The sequence below is a fragment of the Musca autumnalis genome, unplaced genomic scaffold, assembly GCF_047663935.1.
Source record: "Musca autumnalis isolate F117 unplaced genomic scaffold, ASM4766393v1 scaffold_4, whole genome shotgun sequence".
Classification (NCBI taxonomy): Eukaryota; Metazoa; Arthropoda; class Insecta; order Diptera; family Muscidae; genus Musca; species Musca autumnalis.
Genome location: NW_027411977.1, coordinates 32,251,641 through 32,274,136, shown reverse-complemented (window position 1 = coordinate 32,274,136; position 22,496 = coordinate 32,251,641). Strand labels below are relative to the sequence as shown.

At 41.1% G+C, this 22,496-nt stretch overlaps 1 protein-coding gene across 1 annotated transcript in view; it reads left to right on the top strand.

The window, feature by feature from the left end:
- Positions 1–1,832: 1,832 nt before the first annotated feature.
- LOC141402783 (uncharacterized) overlaps positions 1,833–22,496 on the top strand; it is a 62,723-nt gene continuing 42,059 nt past the window's right edge. The window contains exons 1-2 of the mRNA XM_073984731.1: positions 1,833–1,931; positions 2,935–2,957. Coding sequence (XP_073840832.1) covers positions 1,906–1,931; positions 2,935–2,957 — 49 coding nt within the window. The 5' untranslated portion in view covers positions 1,833–1,905. The remainder of the gene's footprint in view (positions 1,932–2,934; positions 2,958–22,496) is intronic.

The window sequence follows — 22,496 nt, the reverse complement described above, 5'->3', positions numbered from 1 at the left end:
AGGATTTCTATAGACATTTTTTGAGCCCTACAGATTTCTATAGACATTTGTTGAGCCCTCCATTGGCTCTACAGATATCTATAGAAATTTGTTAAGCCCTCTATGGGCTCTTAAGATTTCCATAGAAATTTGTTGAGCCCACCATGGGCTCTAAAGATTTCTATAGAAATTTATTGAGCAATCTATGGGCTCTAAAGATTTCTATAGAAATGTTTTGAGCCCTCCATGGACTCTAAGGATTTCTATAGAAATTTTTTGAGAACTTCATGGGCCCTAAAGATTTCTATAGACATTTTTTGAGCCCTCCATGGGCCCTAAAGATTTCTATAGAAATTTGTTGAGCCCTCCATGGACTCTAAGGATTTCTATAGAAAATTTTTGAGAATTTCATGGGCCCTAAAGATTTCTATAGACATTTCCTGAGCACTCCATGGGCTCTAAAGATTTCTATAGAAATTTGTTGAGCCCTCCATGGACTCTAAAGATTTGGATAGAATTTTTTGAGCCATCCATTGGCTCTAAAGATTTCGATAGAATTTTTTGAGCCCTCCATGGGCTCTACAGATTTCTATAAACATTTTTTGAGCCCTTCATGGGCTCTAAAGATTTCTATAGTAATTTCATTGAGCCCTCCATGGGCTCTAAAGATTTCTATAAAAATTTGTTGAGCCCTCCATGGACTCTAAGGATTTCTATAGAAATTTTTTGAGAACTTCATGGGCCCTAAAGATTTCTATAGACATTTTTTGAGCCCTCTATGGGCCCTAAAGATTTCTATAGAAATTTGTTGAGCCCTCCATGGACTCTAAGGATTTCTATAGAAATTTTTTGAGAACTTCATGGGCCCTAAAGATTTCTATAGACATTTTTTGAGCCCTCCATGGGCCCTACAGATTTCAATAGAAATTTTGTGAGCCCTCCATGGGCCCTAAAGATTTCTATAGAAATTTGTTGAGCCCTCCATGGACTCTAAGGATTTCTATAGACATTTTTTGAGAACTTCATGGGCCCTAAAGATTTCTATAGAAATTTTTTGAGCCCTCCATGGGCCCTAAAGATTTCTATAGAAATTTTGTGAGCCCTCCATGGGCCCTAAAGATTTTTGTACTAATTTCTTTGAGCCCTCCGTGGGTTTTAAGGATTTCTATAGAAATTTTTTTGAGCCCTTCATGAGCTCTTAAGATTTCTATAGAAATTCTTTCAGCCCTCCATGGGCTGTAAAGATTTCTATAAAAAATTTTGTGAGCTTTCTATGGGCTCTAAGGTTTCTATATAAGTTTTTGAGCCCTTCTATGGGCTCTAAGGATTGCCCAGTATAATTCCAACTATCAAAAGGTTTTCCTCTCATCTTAAAATTTTAAAGGAAGAAACTAAAATTACAAGCCACTTATCTATGTTTAGAAATCTACAGTTTCTTTTGTTCTCTTGGTTCGAATTTTTTGATGCAAATGTAAGTCTTTATAACTGCCATAACTTTCAATTTTTATGTCATTCGATTTGCTTGCAGTGCCATTTGCTGGATAAACGTTAGAAAAACGATGTTGTGATTTTATTACATTTTTTGTTATTTTTTCTTTGTTTCGTTTCGGTTTTTTGTTGGGACATGGAAACAATAGCGTATCGATTTAAATGCATATGTTATCTGTGTGTGTTTTTTTTTTCATATTATGTTGCATATAAAAAAATTTAAATCGTATTAACATAACAATTCTATTAAATAAATTCATAGTTGGAATACAATTTATATCCGAACAATATGTATTTATATCAAATGCTAATTTTATGTTTATTTCTTCCTTTTTTGTTTTACTTCTTATTTTTGTTACAGATGCATCTGGAGAAATTGGCTGGGCATTTACATTGATTGTAGTCTCAATTCTATCAGCTCTAATAGGTGCTATTGTTATGGTTGTAGTTCTAAGATGTAGAAGGTAAGTAGATATAAATATTTAATTGTTTGTACTGCAAGTTAGTACTTCCGTTTCCATAAATATATGCGACTATGAAAAGATGAGTAGATATGGGATTATTAAATTTCAACTAAATGTAATCTTTTTGAACACAAATAAAATGAACGCCATCATTTTGCGACCCTAAAGATAAATCGCAGAAGAAAGAATAAACTCATCAATTTCTTTTTTAAATGTTTGCTGGGAAATAATTATTTTTTTTATTTTTTTAAATTAACTGCCAGTTGCTGTATGTCGAAAGAAGAATGTGTGCGAATGAAACACGACCGAACTTTAGTTTTCGAAATATTTTACCTTTGCTTCAAACAAAAAACAAATTTGAAAAACACAGAAGAGTTTGGACGAGTTTTTTCGCACACATTCTTCTTTCGACATACAGAAACAGGCTGTAAAGTAGAATTTTGAAAAATAGGGAACAGGTCACTATTTTTCATCTCTTCACAATAAAACGCTTATGTTTCTTTCATGGAATTGCTTAATTAATTTTACTTAACATCTTTTATTTTGAATGTAAGAAAAATCATTTTAGAATATAATTACAATCGCAACTTCTTCACACTTAATGATGGTAATTATTTGCAATGAGTGTTTTGTAGTCGAGTGGTAAATAGAAAGCAATTACCTTGCCCCATAAACCAAGGAAAACTTAAATTATTCATGAAAGTTTTACAAGGCTTTCCAAAAAAATTACAATCTTCCTGTCCCGTTGACCGACCAATAAACCGTTAAGAACGTGTGTGTATCGGCAACGTAAGCATTGAAAACCGACCGAACAATGAAGATGGCACCATTAGAAAAAGTAGTATCGATCGAATTGCTAAAATTTATGGGAACGGAAATGGAAATTTACGATTAAATGTTATTGCCATTATTAATGGCGTTGTTGTTGCTTTTGCCTAAGCACAATTAAAAGAAATAATTTATTTGGTATACTAATTTCGTGTATTTGTTTTTCTCATTGCAGAATAAAATCAGCAAATGCTAATGGTATGTATTTTGTGTTTTTTTTTCTTTCGTATTTAATTTAAAGTTTAAATTCAATCTAAGATTGTAACAAAAGACATGTGTTTGCTATGTTTGTCTACTACTTGGTCTTGGTCACACTTGGTTGGGTTTCGTTTCGATTTTTTTTTCTTTCATTGTTTGTTTGGTTTTGTAACAAATGGACACTATCTTAAAAGCATTTCAAGTCATTATTATTATTATTATTTTGTGCATTTTTATTAAGTCGGTGCAGTGAGAACATTAATTGAAATTTTCGAGACAGAGACGTTGATGTTGGGGCAAGGAAGAAGTTGAATAAATGTGATGTATGATCACAATATGATGTACAAGATGCGACATATGCGACATTAGATTGACCCAAAACAAAGAAAACAAACATTATTTTGTTTGTAACTCCCACCCCCCAAATTTTGTTCATTTAATCCAAAAACCTTAATATGACGTTAAGGATCGGTTAACGTCACCCACAAAATTTCATACATAAGGTTTTGGGATCAAATAGACAACATTTAGAGGGAGTTCAAAACGAACAAAAAATTATCAGTCTAGTGTGCAAACATATGTTCCCACAAACATCCCCGAAGGAACAAGCGAGACTTCGCTTACATCAATTAGTGCACCCCGATTGCTGTTAGCTCATTGATGTAGGACCTACTTTTTATAGCCGAGTACGAACGGTGTGTCCGAGATACTTCGGAAATGTCGGTCGCTAGCAATACGCTGAAGGGTATTTTTGCCACCATTGAAATTCCATGTTGCCTGACCTGGGAATCATACCCTGAGATATGAACAAGATAGCTTCAGGCAAATAGTGTAGAACAGTGTAGAACAGTACGCTACGCCTCATAATGGAACAAAATACAGAATGGTGTACTTATAGCGGGGTACACCATTCTGCATTTTGTTCCATTATGAGGCGTAGGGTATTGATCAGGTCTACACTATTTGTTCTTTGATTTCCAAATTTCAACACCAGAAAAAATGCCAGCAATAAGAGCGTTATTCGAAAATGCTGAACTCTCAGTTCTTCACTAGGGAATCATAAGTCAGTCATACTTCCACACGAATACGAAATGCAATATATCTCAGAAAACCAGCTCCGAGATCTTTTGGTCCGTGCCGGGTTAGAGAAGAAATCGGAGACATGAATCTATTTCATTTGCCAGATCCACATACTCCACATGTCAATATCGTTGAGATGTAATGAATGTAAGGAATGGATGCACTTCTGAGGCTGCTCAAGTTTAAACCACCTCCAGGTCTACTTCCATATGAGTTATGTTGTTGTTGTTGTAGCAACGCAAATGTGTTCGTTCGTGTATTATTTCAGTTATCAGGTTCCTCTGTATCCAGATTCAAGAACTCTGCAACCTGGACTGGTTGCGTCCATAAGGAATCAGGAGACAGGTGAGTGGGGTTAGCTGGGCAGCTAAACAAATGCAGTGTATCGTGTGGTCCCAATCCACATGCTGGGCAGGTGTTGGGTATCGTGGCGTCATTTCGGGCCCAATACGAATTGAGGCGACTGCATCGTCCGGATATTAACTGGGATAAAATCACTCGTGTTTGCCTTGGCAGCTAGGGTGGCGGGGGGGTGGTCTCCAAGTACGGCATTCACACTGTATCTCTGTACTGCCTGCGCAACCATGTCAGTGTGAATGCTATCCAAGCCTACCTGATTAGCTCGTTGGTCTAGATGTTCTCTTTTATACCTTTGGACCTCTCTCTCTAGATCATGAAGATCTCTCCTGACGAGACTGTCCATTAAATAGTGACAGGGATGCTCACTGCGATAACACCCAAGCAGGAACTGCATCGACAACGTTTTATTGTGTTGACGCACCGGTAAAATCTGCGTCTCCTCATGAAGATGATCCACTGGTGTGATGAGGAGGCACCCTGTTGCAGTCCTCAGGGCAGCATTCTGGCAGGTTTGAATCTTCTTCCACTGCGTAGTACTAACCTTTGCAGACCATGCTGGCGCCGCATAGCTTACCACAGACTGGTCTATTTCATCGTAGGTGGTCAACAAGGTTTCTTAGTAAGCTCCCCAAGTGCTGCCGGCCAGCGACTTGAGCACATTGTTCCTACTGCTGATCTTATCGCAAATAGCTGTGGCATGCACGGACGACTTAAACATGCTATCGAACGTTTCACCCAGTATTTTGGGGTAGTTAGTGGTCGGAATCAGTGCACCATCGACCAATATGTTCAGTGGGAGCCTCATTTCAGCCGTCCATGTGGTGAACAGTGTGGCAGTGGATTTAGCGGCGGATATTTTCATATTCCTCAGATGGAAGAACTGCACTGGTCAGCTATGTAGACATTTAACTTATCACATATGTCATCGATGATAGGACCCGACGCCAAGCTCGTACAATCATCGGCATACATCACGATATCTATACCGTCTGGAGAATGTGGAATTTCAGAAAGGTAAAGGTTAAACAGTTCCGGAGATATCACCCCTCCTTGTGGAATTCCCTGTTTTACTCTACGGGGTTTGGACTTCATGTTCCTGAATTCCACAAACGATTGGCGTCCGCACAAATAGTTGATTACCCAACGTTTCAAACATGGCTGGAGATTAGTCTTCTCTATATCCTCAACAGCTTGGCATGGTTGACGGTATCGAAAGCCTTCGATAGGTCAAGAGCCACCATGACTGTTCGGTCGCAGGACCTTTTCTGGTTCAGTCCTCTACTGATATGTGTGGATGTGGCGTCTAATGCTGTTGTAGTACTATGCATTTTCCGAAATCCATGTTGATGTTGGGCAACTGGAAAACACCTTCTCATCGTGGGGAGGAGTAGTGCCTCTAGGATCTTTGCTACTGGCGACAGGAGCGAAATCGGCCTGTACGATTCACCTCTGCTGGCATCCTTGCCAGGCTTCAGTAACGGTACCACCCTGCCAACTTTCCAGGCTTCTGGTATGATAAGGGTGGCTAACGATAGGTTGAGGACACTTGTTAAATACTCAACTCCAGGTTCATCCAGTTGCTTAAGCATTACCATCGATATTCGGTGTGGGCCCAACGCTTTGGATGATTTCGCGTTTCGGATTGCATCTGCAACATCGCTTATCGTAAATTGTGGTGGTACGTCCGCGGCTGGAAGGGCTCTTCTTAAACGGCGTAGCACACTTCTCTTCGCCCTATCTCTCTCGGGGTGCTCTATGAACTGCCGGTTAAAATAACACGCGCATCTCTTTGGGTCACTTTCACGTCGTTGAAAGTAACTGCTGTTCTGTCATCCTTCTTTTCAGGATTCGAGAGTGATTTAACCGTTGCCCTCAATTTACTTAATCCTACACCAATGTTGTACTGCTACAGATCTAGCCACTTTTTCCGCTTATGTTCGCCTACTAACCTGTTGACTTCATGAGTAATCTCTCTAACTCTTGGGTCTTCAGGGTTCGTGCGACGAAGCTCATCACGCTCATTTGCTACTCCCGTCGCCCCTGCTGGCAAATTTGATCTTATTTCGGGTATTCGACCAGCATGTGTTCCATATGAGTTATGGTGCTGCTTGCTGCGCCAACACATCTTCCAGCGTGTCTCACAACTTCGTCGTCATCTGAATACAAGACGCTCTCGCAGCCCCATTGACGACAACAAATGCAGTATCCTGCACCCCATTTTGCTGTTTAACGACCCGGAAATGTATCGTTCCTGAAATTTAAATACAACGTCACCAAATTGTACACTTTATGAGTCGCAGAACATCATGGTTTCCGCGATTCCGGAAACAAAGCTCACCGTCACCTGTGAAGGTTACAACGTTTTGCGAAAGTATTATAAAAGAGACGGAGGAGGAGGACTTGCCTTCCTTATACACACCAGTCTGACCATTACAGATCTACCTCGCTTAAGCTAGTCTCTAAGGACCCATAATGAAATTTATGGGGTTAGCAGTAAAGTATGGGACTGCCAAAGTAGAAGTTCTGAATGTGTGCATACAGGCAATAAACAGTTGTGCCCTGAATTCTCTGCCTGCCTCATCCTCTGCCTGAGGATGGCAATACTCATCTGGTGCTAGGCGATTTCAATGCCCATCATGAGCTTTGGTATTCCGTCCTAGGGGTACAAATTGATAAGTTTTCTACTGTGAACGAAGACGCTACTACGAGGCGACGAGTAGACTAAGAGGAGACTGCCACAACTCGCCAGACATTACCACTTGACACCCGGTCAGATAAATGACGTATTCTGGTAACCCGTCATTTTGCTTGGCCTGTCATCGTCTCCGTTAATAAAACACCTTACTTGGCCGCTGCTTTTCTCTAAACCACAAAAATGCTGATTGACAAGGGTTCAGAGAATTCAACAATCGCCTTTCAAAGAGCTGGACATTATTAAAACTGTAGCCGAATGATGTATACCTGCTGGTCCAATAGCAGGAGAGGCTTCAACACTCCGAGCAAATTGGTAGGTCTGCATTTTGTACGTTGGCCTAGACCAACTTCCTATAATTTTCTCCTTTAGACTTCATAACCTCTAACCCGGTACTTTTCTGAAACATGAAAAAGCTGATTTGCAGGAGTTCACAGAATTTACCATCTTCGCTTCAGAGAGTTGTCCACCCCCTTAGATGTTCGGATAATTTAAAGAATTTTTCGAACATGATCTATCTATAATCAGACTTAGGAGACGGATTTTTTAAATGAGTATGATGAAGTTCGTCGTATGAACCCTGAAGAACTAGGGAACTTATCTTGATTTCAATAGGCTAGTAAAAGAGCAAAAGCGATAAAACTGGCTAGATCACCTGAAGCAATGCAACATTCTAAGAAGATTGAGTAAATTGTGGCAACAGCTTAATCATTCTCTAATCGAGAAAAGAATGATGATAGAACGGCCGATACTTTCAACGGAGTGGCAGTGACAGATCCGACGTAGATGTGGGCGTGTTTTTTTAAACGGCAATTTATAAAGGACCGCGAAAGTGATAAGACAAAACTGCAGATGTTAATTGTCAAGTGTTCTTAATATACCTTCAGGCATATTGTACCAGAAGCCTGGAAAGTTGAAGCTGAAGCCAGGCCTGAAGCCTTCATAACCGTCAGCCATGCCAAGCTATTTGATAAGGATAATCAACTAATAATGTGTGGACGTTTGTGGAAATCTGAAATAAGAAATGGAAGACGCCTAGAGTGAAACGAGGAGTTCTCGAAGGAGTGGTAATACCTCCAAAACTGTTTAACTTCTACCTTTCTGCAATCTCACAACTTCCGGACGGCATTGGCGTCGGATCTTATCGATGGTATATGACATATGTCATGGGTTTAATATCTACATAGCTGACTTAGTTCCTATTCTGAGGAATAGGAGAATATCACCGCCAAAATGGCTGAAATGATACTACCCCCAAATATATTGGTCGATGGTGTCCCGATGCCTACCACTTACTAGCCCAAGATATTGGGCGTAACGTTCGATAGCATGTTTAAGTAGTCCGTGCAAGCGCCTGCTATTTAGAATAAGATCAGAAGAAGGAACAAGTCTTCCAAATCTGTGGTTGGCAGCACTTGAGGCTCTGGCCTGTTCACCTCTTTTAAATCAATATGCGAACATCTATGGTTTTTTTCCTTTATTGTTCCTCTTGGGAGCATAGGGCTTCTACAAGAAAATTATATCTTATTTTATCGATACATATTGTTTTAAATCATTGATTGATTTATTAATTCGTGATAATTCATTTTGGATTGTTCTGCGCCATGTGTTTTTTGGACGTCCTGAACGTCGAGATCCTTTTTTTTAATTTAATTTGGTAAACGGCCAAATGCTGACCTGGCTTTTTTCAGCCGGTTGTCAATATTGTCGCCAACACCATTGTCAATCGACATCATGCTACCCAGATAACAAAAGCTTTTGACAAACTCGATAGGATGGTTTGAGATCGTGAAGCTGCAGTCGGACGAGTTGTTTATTGCATTGCAAAAGTGTTACCAATATTAATATCCAGCCCTGCTTGTTTTGCGATTACAGCTAAGTCGTTTAATTTTTCTTGCATATCAGAAAATTTGTGAGATAATAAGCAAATGTCATCTGCATATGCTAGGTATTCTATGTGTTTATGCATGCCCCATATTATTCCGCTTTTCCTGTGGGACAGCTTCAACATGATATCATCCAGCACTACGGCGAATAGTAGTGGTGAAAGAGGGCAACCTTGTTTTACCCCAACATTGGTGTAAAAGGGGTCACTTATGGTTCCGTTGTGTAGTACGTGTAGGGCGGTGTTGTCGTACATTGCTTTTATTAAGCGGATAAGCTTCATCGGCGTTCCTTTGTTTTTCAAAGCTTTCCATATAGCGCCTATTTTTATGGAATCAAAAGCTTTTTTAAAGTCAATAAGGACGAGGTAAAGTGATGATCGCCATTTAATGGATTGTTCGATTACAATGCGGAGAGTGTTGGTCTGGTCTAAACAGCTTCTATGTGGTCTGAAGCCTGCTTGCTCTTCTTGAAGTGATTGTTCAATACACTGCAACCTATTATTGATTATTATAGCCAGTTATTGCAGTCCTTGAGGTCGTTTTTCTTTGGGAGTTTTACTATGGTCCCTTTTGTCCACGCTTCTGGTAGTTGTTCTAATAACCATGCTTTTTGTATATGCGGCGCTAGTATTTCTGCCGATGCTTGAGTGTTTGTTTGTAAGAGTTCAGGTGGAATGCCGTCTTCTCCAGGAGGTTAGTTTGCTTTTAATTTGTCGATTACGCTTTTTATTTCAGTTATGCGAACATCTATGGTAACCTATGTAAATGTAAGCGCTACGCCATGGAAGAATATTCATACCTGTCACAATGCCGCCCTGGGAGCTGCAATAGGGTGCCTCCTCATTACACTGGTGGACCATCTTCATGAGGATGCGAATTTAATTTTTTCGTTATCCTTTGCATTACTTTTTCCCGCATCTCGAGCATTCTCCTTCTTCGAAGCTCGCAAACTTTCGACGTTTGTTCGTGGTACTCTTCAGACTAGGGTTCATTAATGTCTTCAATTGCTCAATTATTAAGACCAAAATTATTTATTTATTATTTTTCATCTTCGATTTTTGCTGCCATCTCATTCTGACACAACCTGATTTAATATCCCTTAACTTAAGGACAATCTCCAGAATTGGTTGGCAGTTTATTTATTGCTACATCTGCTAGCTGCCGAAATCTCCTCAGAGAGAATCAAATGTACACATGCACACGTAGAATATCAGCATAAATCTTATGTAGAGGTCATAAACACACTTAGTTATTTCGCACGTGGCAGGCAAAGCAAGCATCACTACGGATCAATGGAGCTTTATCAGAGAATGAATTGAATGATTGAATGCTTCTTCCTCAGAAGTATCAACGTTATATACAGTTTTTGATAGGATAAAAAACGTTGGAAGCCCGAATTGTCGAATCACTGCAAAGGGTTTCATCTTTTCTGCTTTATAGTCAGCTGGAAATGTTCTAATACCTCTGAGTTTTCGGTAACCCTCATCATGTTGAATAAGGCCATTCACATATGATTCATTCAAGGCATTTCCAGGTGTAACGTTTCAAGATCGCATGCGTTTCCTGAAAGTGATTATTATTGCACTTTAAAAATGTCAAATAGTCGAAATTAGTAGAATCTTGCTGGTTCTGGAATAGAGAAAATATTTTATCGATTCTGCACCACGTCTATCCTACCCCCAAGATTGAAGAACGTTTTTGGCCACTATATATAGAAACAAAGATCAACTCTTCGGAATCGGAAGCGACGATCATCGACCCTGGCCGAAGTCATGACAACTCGTTGATGAGGAACATTTTCAACAGCTCTACTCTTGAGCTTAGTTTGGGGGATTTACCTGCCAAATCAAAAAATTGTTCCACAAACATCTCCCTTCTCTCATCTGATCAATGAGATCTGTGATGTCCATGTGTATTTATGAATCAGCTTGTGCGGATAGAAGCAAGACCGACTGGTACGTTATGTCAAATCCACGAACGTAAAGTTATTATGAAGCTGGCGTTGGTGTTGTCGCTCCCTATTTGTGTGTCGTAGTGGTTTAAACCCCTAATGATCCTAATTCCCAATAACCCCTTCTAACAACCTACGACCAGGTTTAAAAATCACCTCCTTTCATACATGCACTAACCCACCTTATAAAATGTTATGCTATCATAATTTGTTGTCACCTTAGCAGTGGGGCATGGTCAAGCCTAGAGACACTTAGGCTAGTCTGGTTGCAAACAACAATCGTATGCCAAAAACCAGAGCAATTCTCACATTAGTTTTATTTTCTTGTACGTACTTGGTTTTGAAGCCAAAACCAAAAAAAAAAAAACACACAGTAAATAGCCGATCATTAACGCCATAATGCGTAAGTTCAGATCATTTGTTTATTCGGTTTTTACCCTCCAACTCCTTGGGCAAGTGTCATATGAAAATTGTGCCAGCAAAGCATTTCGAAAAACTAAACCTGCATTTATCAGCGGTTTTTGTGAATGGAATTTTAGCCGTTTGTGCTTTTTTGTGGAAATTCAAGCCCATAGAGATTGTAAAGCGTCAAAATAATGGTTAAGACAAATATCTCCATTTTTTAAGTAAACAAAATATTTTGGCAACAACTGTTAAGATACCTGTCTGTCTGTAGTATAAACCATACAACAGCGGGCAGGCAAATCATGTGGTGACTGCAACCAGTAGCATTGCCATGGTTGCACCTCTATGACAAAAGTTCCTACCATGGTTTTTTACACCGTATGGTGACATATGCAAAGATACTAATGTCGGATATCGTTGCCGAATTGCAAAACTTGTTTTCACATTTATACTCTAAGGGGGGATAATGAGACTATGGCAAATAAAAATAAGTTGCAAAATTTTGAAAACTATTTAAATTGTTTAATTTTTTGGCAATATTGTTGTTTTTTTTTTTTTTTTGAAAGTACCTTACGGTAGGCAGGTTTTGTTTGCAGATAGTGTCTTGTATGTCTCATGGTGCGTGTTGTCATATTCGAGACAATACATGTCATTTTCATTAGAGTTGCGGCGGAATTGAAAATGAAAGGCTTTAGACACACAGCTGTTTTTTGTTCTGCATTCTAGGTTCTAGGTGTCACCTACGCTTCTATTTGAAATTTTACCGCTGGCGTAGTTTTTTGAGAGACAAATGTATGGTAATTTAATGACAATATTAGTTCGTGGGAATATCAAATTATAATAATAATTTGAAACATGTATTGTTCTCACACCGTTCCGCAAGATAACTTTAAATGCAAATATGTCAAGTAAAACATTTGTTTTCCTCTTGGTAGCATTGGGGTTTGGAAATACATATCTTCAAATGATTTTATGTAGGATCGATTTGTACTTACATTCTAGTGCTCTTGTCTACCTACTAACGGTATATGTAGATGAAGAGATTTATTCCAAATTTTTGTATTTTTCAGCGCCTTCAACATCACCCAAAGGTACATACAGTCTGTCGCAATAGTTAGTATACAGCATTGCAACCAAAATCTATTACGGATGAAAATCACTATAACTCATTGAAAAGAATAAACAATTAGTTTTATTTGATGCACATGAAGGCAATCTCCGGTGATAACAATGAAAAATGTGTAATGTATGCATACATAAAAATATGTACGGTTCAAATCCCAAAAAGCCCAAAATTTATATCGCAAAAGTAAGTATGGAGCGGAGAACCTTTGTGGAACTGTGTAAAAATGTCTCGATATTTTTGAACAAAATCTATAACTGTTTTTGGGATTCAAGTCGTACATATTCCAATGTATGTAAATATTGCGCTCTTACCATTGTTATCAACGAAGACAACCCTCGTGTCTCTCAAAAAAAAAAAAATAATTGCTTGTTGCTTTCAACAAGTTATAGTGCTTTTTATCCCTAATACAATTTGGTTTCAATGCCGCATACTAACTTTTGCAACAGACTGTATGTACAAAGTTATGTAACGACAAGTTTCCTCTGGTTCCTGAGATAGGCTCGAATGGTAGCTATAGTCACTGAAAATTGATATTCAAGTGACTGAAAGCGCAAGATAGGTTTTGGTTACAAATGATGATGCTGATGCTTACTCTTTATTAAATATCTCAATGTAAACAAAGTGTACTAATTGCGAATTTCCGGGTACGGCTTGTTCGTGTCGTAAGTAAGCTGCTTCGATGTTGTGTCTGTGGGATATCTGTGGGATATCAAGACGCCTCTTCAACTGAGTATTGGTCACATTATTTTGGTGCTGCTCAAAATATTTTGTTCATTAGTCTCTCTGAGCGAGTATTTCCCTTGCTAAACCAAGACAGATCAGAATGAAGAGAACGTATGTGTTTGTTTGGGTCACGTTAACATATATGGGTGATCTTGGCTGCTTTATTCTCTTATTATGCTTATTCCTCAGCCGCACGCAGATTCATTCTTCACTTTCTCCTTTAGATTAATTGGAAGCCTGAAATCATCTTCTTTACAATTTTTATGCAGTCATTGAGACATTCATTGTTCTGATCACTTTTCATTTCCTTCATAACCGCTGCCGGTTTTGCATTCTATGCTCTCACTGCCTAATTGTTAAAAATTTTGTTTTGGATTCTACAAACATAACCTGGTGAATTAGAAATAATTTCAAATGTTGACATTTTAGCTTTGTCCAGATCAATTAGAAGTCTTACATTCATCGTTCCCCAAATGAGAAGGCTATATAAAGAAATTAATTTTTCCCATTCTTTTTCGTATAACTGGTTCCCGCAACTCACTTTTCTTATTAAATAATCGGAACATTATCTCCTTTCCCATTTTATTTTCTGCTTCCACAGCGTGCTGCGGTAAACTTTAAACTCATAAGTTTTTTTATGGTATTCTACAGACTGGGTTCCATTAATCTCTTAAGCTGCCCAACTAATGAGATCAAGAAGTCTCTCTAATTCATACTTGTTGTTGTAACAGGCATTGAGTCTATCGCCAGTTCTAGGAATGTGGCTGCTTCGATAGGATGTAACCATGGTACTGGAGTTAGTTGAGTAGGTTTGGGAGGGCAGTTGAAGAGGTAAAGTGTGTTGTGCAGGTCTGTGCCGCATGCTGGGCAGATGTTTTGCACGGGGATATAGATCCTTGCCTATAGGAACTTAGACGGTTGCCTCATCCCGAGCATAGTTGGGCCAAAACTACCCTAGTTTGTCTTGGTGGTTCTATGGGTTCTCTCTTGTAACGTTAGATCTCTTCTTCTACATCACGAAGTTCCCTCCTGACATGCCTGGGTGGGAAGTCCTATTCTCCATATGGTTATTAGGATGGCTCTCACGGTAACACCCGAGCAATTACCGGAAGAGTATTTGTCTCCGCATGAAGACATTAGGAGGCACCCTGTTGCAGTTCCCAGGGCGACATTGTGAGAGGTTTCCATCGAGTTGCACTTAAATTCGCGGATCATACTGGCCCCACATAGCTTACCACAGATCGACCTATCACGTTATATGTGATCAACAATATTTCTTCATCAGCGCCCCATATGTTCCCGGCTAGGGACTTGAGAACCTTGTTCCTACATCTCAGCTTGTTGCAGATGTGGCATGCTCGGACAACGTTAACATGCTGTCGAATGTGACCCCTAGAATTTGATGGTAGTTTGTGGTCGGAACTCTGCTGCCATCGATCATGACATTCAACTCAGTGCTAACCTCTGCAGTCCATATGCTGAAAAGAGTGGCCATAGATTTAGTGGGGTTGTAAGATCAGTCAAATAGGAGTTCTGCGTTTCACAAATGACATCAGGGAAGGTACCAGACGCGAAGATCGTATAATCATCCGCATATGTTACGAGCTCAACGCCGTCTTTATTCCGGGAGAGGTAGAGATTAAACAGTTCCGAAGATATCACCCCACCTTTGGGGAATCCCTGTTTAACTTTACGGTGCTTGGGCTTCTTGTTTCTGAATTCCACGTACGACTGGCATCCTCAAATACAATTGATTATCCAACGCTTCAAATTTAGCCGGTGGGTAGGTAGTCTGTTCGGTGTTCTCAAACAAAATGGAGTGCTTCACAGTATCAAAGACTTTTGCTCAGCTTGAGTCCTCCACTAATATGCGTGCGGATGGCGTGCAGCGTTGTTGGTGTGCTGTGCTACTAACGGAATCCATGCTGATGATCGGCAACTGGAAAGCTATTTCTGACATTGGGGAGGATAAAAGACTCATGGGTCTTTGCTATGGACATCAAAATCGGTCTATACAATTCGCCTTTGCTGGCATCCATGTCTGGCTTCAGTAGCAGGACAACCCTCCTATTTCCAAACTTCCGGAACGATGTGGGTGGCTAGAGACTGGCTTAAAACTTCAGTGAGATGCACGACTCCCGGCTCATCCAGATGTTTCAGCATTACCATCACGGCTCAACGCTTTCAATGTAAATTGTAGTGACAACATTCATTGTAAATTGTGGTGGTTCATCCTCGGCAGTAATAGACCTACTGTGATTAAATAACTTGCACACCTCTTGAATCAGTCAGCGTAACGTCGCCAAACGTAACTGAGCTTTCCAGGATTCTATTATTCCTGCTCTAATTTTGAAAATTTTCAGATAATTTAGTCACTCGTTCCGCTTATGCTCACCGACCAACCCGTTAAATTCCAGTTTCAGTTCCCCGACTCTGGGGTCACTGGGGTTTGTACGAGGAACCTCATCACGCTGCTAATCCTGTAGCCTCTGCTGGGAAATTTGGTCTCACACGCAGAGAAGAGATATTGTGGGAGCAATCTCATTCTATGAGCAAAATAGTGCATTTTAAAAATTTTAAAATATATATTGTTGTTTCAACCATATATTTTGTGTCAGGAAACATAATGACACAAAATATATTGTTTCGCTAACAATGTAAATTTTCAGATTATTAAAATACACTATTTTGCTCTTAGAATATGATTGTTCCCACAATATTCCTTCTCTGCCGTGCACTTCGTGTTTTCGGCCAGCTGGCACATACATATGTATATGGTGAGCGGCTGCAGCAGTGATATTTCTCGCAACGTCCTTCTGCTACCCAAACATCAGATCTCTGAAGCGGAGATTAGTGAACTCTCTGGAACTAGACCATTTAAGTCCTAGCTACATAAGCTGCCTTGCCTACTTGCCTTGCTTACTTCTGATAGGGCGAAACCTATAGCTCTGCGTGTTGCGTGTGCGTTTAAAAATACAAAAACAATGTACATATTTGTTGTTGTTTTCAATTTGAAATACATGTATTTTTTTTGTATTTTTGAACGCACACGCAACACGCAGAGCTATAGGTTTCGCCCATAGTCCATATTTACATTAGGCAATTTTCCTTGCGGCAATTGTCGGTCGGTGAGAGAGGGTGTTGAGAGGCAAATGGTTACCATATGCCCCACCTCTCTCTCCTACAAACTGACAATTGCCGCAAGGAAAATTGCCTAATATAAATATGGACTTAAAAGAATAAAAAAGAAAAGGGCAACCCAGTTCGAAATTTTCTCGGCCTTCTTTATTCTTTTATTTTTATTATGTCAGAAATGAAGCAGAAAAGCAAGGCAATCAGGCGAGGCAGCTTATGTACCCAGGCGTTTAGCTTTCTCGTAATTGATGAAAATTCAGCTTTTAAAGGGGATGAAATCGGGCGGTCTGCTGATGGAGATGAATTGTCAGATGGGCAGATAGTTAAGGGCTGAGTACATAAGCTTCCTCGCCTGCTTGTCTTGCTTGCTTCTGATAAAAGAATAAAAGAGAAAAGGGCAACATAGTTCGAAATTGACTCGGCCTTCTTTATTCTTTTATTTGCCTTAAAGGCCTGGGTAAATAAGCTGCCTCGCCTGCTTGCCTGGCTTTCCTGATTCATTTCTGACATAACATAAAATAAAAGAATAAAGAAGTCCGAGCGAATTTCGAACTAGGTTGCCCTTTTCTTCTTTATTCTTTTTTTTTTCGTTATGTCAGAAATGAAGTAGGAAAGCAAGGCAACCAGGCGAGGCAGCTTATGTACTCAGGCCATTATATCTGGCGAACTGTGAAACTCTCCCCTAATTCTGTTAGGGGCATCCTCATTGCCCGTGCAAAATGTAGAGATATCAATCAGCTCTTGTCGTTTCCGAGGACCCAATGCCACAACTCATGATGAACATTAAAATCCCCATGACCAGACGGTTATGACTTCCCAAAACCGGGCTAATGTTGGGCCCAACTATTTCATCGACACAGCATGGCTTTAACGACTATCTCCACACTTGGCAGATAGTTTGTAACACTCCACCATGGCTTCTTCTTGCTGACCGAATATCCTTCCTGTTGAGGCAAATTCCCAATTTTTCAGCGTTCTTGGTTTAGGCCACAAATTCGGTTGAAGGGCCAAGTTTAGTTTTCGTCTACACACTGAAATAACATCTAATATGCCTGGTGATACCCCTTAGCCACTCGTGAAATATAGCATAATGGTTGGATGTTTGAAGGCGAGCTGAAAATAATCGGTATTCGAAAATGGAAGAAGAAAACAATATACATATAAAGAAGAGTGGAAGAGAATAAACGATCATAATAAATTTCAGGTGCTACGGTATGAGATGATGATGAAGTGGATTATTGTTCGCTGCCCTAGGTGATGGAGTCATCTATCGTTGCCTACAAATAACGCCTCCGTGTATTTTTAATGGTGAGGTCCTAGGTATTTAGTGTTTTCATTTACCTTTTGATGGTGTTAGTTCCTGAAATTTGTGTATGGATTGTCCTCTCGATATGATATCCTTTTTTATGGCAGGTGGGGAGGGGCTTCGGATATATATCATCTAGAGGGAGAAGTAAGCATCATGTTTTTTAATAAATATTGGAATTCTAGAATTTAAAATTGCTTTTCCTCCACAGATATTTAAACTGGCATTCCTGGCAACCTTCAGATTCAGTAGTCTTCACATAAAAACCCATCTTTATTGTTAGGTCACTTCTGGGTTGTATACCGCCACCCGACGTTTATTATCGCCATTATTGAAAATGTTTCACTGATTTCATTACCCCATGTTTGGCATTATGTTCGAACATTTAAAATTAATTGATGCTTTAAAGGCGATAAAGCGATTTCAGACGTACTTTTGAAGACATAGTTGGCTTTTTTTGTTTTGTTTCGCAGTTTGCATTTAAAAATAAACATAAAAAATGAAGGAAATCTTTTGCAACGTCAATGGAAGGAGACTAACAAATTGACAAACAAAAAAGAAACCAAAAACTAACAAAATAAATATCAACAATTTTCAATTTAACAAGTTTGTTTGCTGCTAATCTGTATACGGTATACGGCGGGTTGGCGGCCGGCATGCATGCATCATGATGCATGCAACTTGACAAAACACATGTGGGTTGTCTCACACAGCCAGGCAGCCAATGAATGAAATGACTGTTTGTCTAAAGATTTTTCATACACCTCTGTGCATATTACACCACTTGCCTGTCAGTGTCCCAGTGTCTGGTTTTGCAAAGTGATACTAAGCACTTCCCTTGGCTTCCCTCCTTTGCTTTGGTTTCTTTTTTGTAGAAAATTATTTTAAATTTGATTTTCGCCTTTATTTTTGGTTTTCCGTTTTTCATGTGACTGTGGCCTTAGCCACTTATTTTTCAAAAGCGTGGAGACTGACAAAACATTTTTGACTAATTTTACACTTGTTGGCATATGCAGTATGCTGCCATACAGCTATTCAGCATTCAAGCATGGAAGCATCCATCTATCCATCGCGGCATGGCCATTATATATGCCACCACAGCAGCCAACCAACCAGCCAGCCATCCATACTCCATGCTCTGTTTGATTTTCACAGGCGAGACAAAGTATTACATGGGGAAATGCTATTTTGTTATGTTACCCATGGACACTTTAAGTGGGCCCAGCAATACCGCTAAACATCCTGACGAACTAGAAACGAAAAAAAAAAACAAAAAGCATGACTGCAGACAAACTGCAAATCATGAAATAAAATGAAAATGTTGCAATTCATAAGTTAAATGAAGCTCGAACTTTAACTACACATTATTCGGTGTGTGGAGGCAGAGAGATGAATAACTGCCTGCCTGGCTGCTGCTTCAATGCATGGATGCTGCTGCATCCGGACATAATTCCAGACACTCTCATTCCATTGAAACTATATGCTTTGTTGCAAATGCAACGAGATGCACGACAATGACTGCTGGTAAAGCAAAAAAAAACCGAAACAAAAATAGAATTAATTGTTGAACAAAAGAGACCTTCAGTCTAATTAAGTGAAAGTTGTGCAAGGGTTCGGTTTTTTTAGGGAATTCTTAGGAAAACATAATTGCCAAAAACTAACGACTGTGCAAATTTGCTTCGCCGTAAACGGTAAAAGTTTATATAGATTCTTAAAATAAAGTTGGAGGTGGGTCGAAACTTGTATTGTATTTAATTTTCAAGAACTATCACACTACAAGATAGTTACTCGCATTAAGTCCCAATTTACATTGGGCGAGTTTACTTGCGGCAATTGTCATTTTGTGGGAGAGAGATGTGAGGCATATGGTAACCCTTTGCCTCTCAGCACCCTCTCTCACCTACAAACTGACAATTGCCGCAAGTAAACTCGCCTAATGTAAATTGGGACTAATATAGTTCTGAAAAGGTATGTTCGATTCTATTAAAAACCTAGACACAGGATTAGCGACGATTCCAAACGTGACAGGGTTCGAAAGTGACATAACCGTTGACCACAATTCATTAATTCCGGCTCCAACTTTTCCGATAACTTAGCCACATATTCCCCATTTGCCCATCCATTGACTGCCCTGCCCTATGTACGCAGCGTTGGCAGCCAGGCTGAATTCTAGGCTTTAATATGAGTGTCCTCCAATATAATTGCCAAAGGTCCGCTAGTGTCACTGAGGAGTTTGGTCAGGCGCTTCTACGACTAGGTGCTTCCATAGGATTGTTCCAAGAGCCTTATTGTAGAGATGACTGTGTGAGGGGTTTGCGGGGGGGTATGCGGGTCTTTACGGACCATAATTGTGACTCTGCTATAGTTGTGGGAAGCAGTGACATTGACTGTACTGTTATTTTAAGTAGCCAATGGGGGGGTTTGTCTGTCCGTTGAGTGGGCGGGGGGAAAGGTGTTGTTGGCTAGCATCTATTGTAGATTTAGCTTGCCCCTGGAGCCTTATCTTGGGTATATGGATGCGGTACTACTCCTTGAGAGTAATGGTCCGCTAATCCTCGGTTTAGACGCTAATGCAACCTCCTCTTTGTGGTTCTCGAAGATGACCAGTCATACACCTGGCCATCAGAACCGCACAAGAGGAGAGTTGCTAAGTGAATGGGTGTTAGCGAGGGGCCTGGTGGTTTTAAATGAGCCCTCGGATCTGTATACCTTCGATGGTCCATCCATTGACGCGACGGTTGCAAATGTGGCAGCAATGACGGGTTACCAGTTTAGTTGGCAGATTAGTGAAGACTGGGGTATTAGTGACCATAGGCTCATTGAGATTATGGTCACGCCACGGGGACGGACGCGGGCGACTGAGCGTTTCCGGGGTTGGATGGAACGAGACGTGAACTAGGACCATTATGCGAAGTGTGTCAGGGAGGCAGCTATGCCATTAGCGGACTTCAAGGCACTGCCGTTAGATGACCAGGTCAGCAAGTTGAATGAGTGGATGAGAAGCGTCAATGACGTACTCCTTGGCAGACGCCGTCAGGGGAAGCCAAGTAAGGTCAAATGGTGGACCCGCGAGCTGGGTCTGATGCGGAGAGGAGTTGCGCGCCTGAGGAAGCGTTTCCAAAGGGCGAGACGAACCAATGCGGAAGATCTGGCTCAGCGTAAAGCTGAGTTCCTTGCTGCTCTTAGGACATACAAGGACGAGCTATCTAGGAGTAAAGAAGACGATTGGAGGAGATTTATACAGGACAACAGGGATGATCCCTGGGGAAAGGTATACCGTGTGTGCCGACACGGTGGGTGTAAGCGTGAGGTTGACCTACAGGCGTTGCGTCTTGGCTCCACGTCGACGGCCTCAGGTTGGGCGGGAAACGTAGGGATTTTGCTGGGGTCTTTCTTTCCAAGGTCGGAGACTCATTCACCTCCCCGCTTGTGTGGGAGTTGGGTGAGCCTCCGTACTTGGAGCGTAATGAAGTTGCGGACAGTATCTGCCGGATTAGGAGTAGAAAATCGCCAGGTATCGACGGCATGACTGGAAGGATGTATAAAGCCATCTCGAAGGTCATGCCTGAGTATATTGATTCCGTTCTTGGTGGTTGCATTAACCAGGGGTACTTCCCGCGTGCGTGGAAGGAGGCTCGCGTCGTGGTGCTCCTCAAGTCGCCTGATCGGGTAAGGAGTAATCCTCGCTCGTTTCGGGGCATAAGTCTTCTCCCAGTGCTTGGAAAAGTGCTGGAGAGGATTATGGTGGCCAGGCTTGCGGAGTGCCGCGGCGTGAGTCCTTCACCGCATCAGTTCGGCTTTGTCGAGGGTAGAGGTACAGTGGACGCGTGGATGCATGTGCAGAACAGTCTGAGCGGGTCAAATGCCAAATATGTCTTAGGCATATTTGTTGACTTTAAGGGTGCATTTGACTTCCTTTCGTGGAATAGCGTGCTCGCTAAGCTGTCTGAGATCAGGTGTCGGGAGTTTGTTCTCTGGTCGAGTTATTTCAGTGGACGAAGGGCTTGTGTCGTGGGAGCCAATGAGACGGTCTGGAGAGATGTGGAGCGAGGCCGGCCTCAGGGGTCTATCTGTGGTCCATTTATTTGGAACCTCATGATGGACTCTCTGTTGCGGGAGTTAACGACCACTTTCAAGATCTGTGCGTATGCTGATGATCTCCTCATCATGATCGAAGGTGAGGGTCGTGCCGAACTGGAACGTCGTGCTGGGGAGGCCATGGGCTCCGGGGGGGTCTGGAGTGACCGAGTGGGTGTTGAGGTGTCTAAGGAGAAGACTGAGTTAATGCTGCTGAAAGGCAGATTAGCGCACAGTCGACCTCCCCACGTTCGATTTGGTGACCACGGCATACGGTATGTCAAGCAGGTCAAGTACCTTGGGATAACGATGGCCGAGGGAATGAATTTCCTGCCGCACTTTGATCATTTGAAGGGCAAGTTGACTGCTGTAGCTGGTATCGTTAGAAGGGTCTTGCGGACCGACTGCGGTTTGAGCAGACGTTCAGTGCGCACCATATATGGTGGACTCTTTGTTGCATGTGCAACATATGGGGCGCCTGTATAGTGTGCTGCAGCAGAATCTGTTGTTGGGCGTAGGAAGTTCTTGTCGTGTCAACGGGTGGCCATGTTAGCATGTCTGCCAGTGTGTCGCACTGTGTCCACGGACGCGATGCAGGTGCTACTTGGCGCCCTGCCCTTTGACCTGGAACCGAGATGTAGGACTGTTCTGTACAAGCTGAAGCGTGGCTTGCAACTGTCTGAGGATGATTGGCTCGGGCCTTCTGATCTACGTTCGTACTGGATCGCCCAGACTTCGGCTTTAGCATGAATCTGGGATTCTTACTGACGGGGCATGGCTCTCTAAATGCATTTTTAT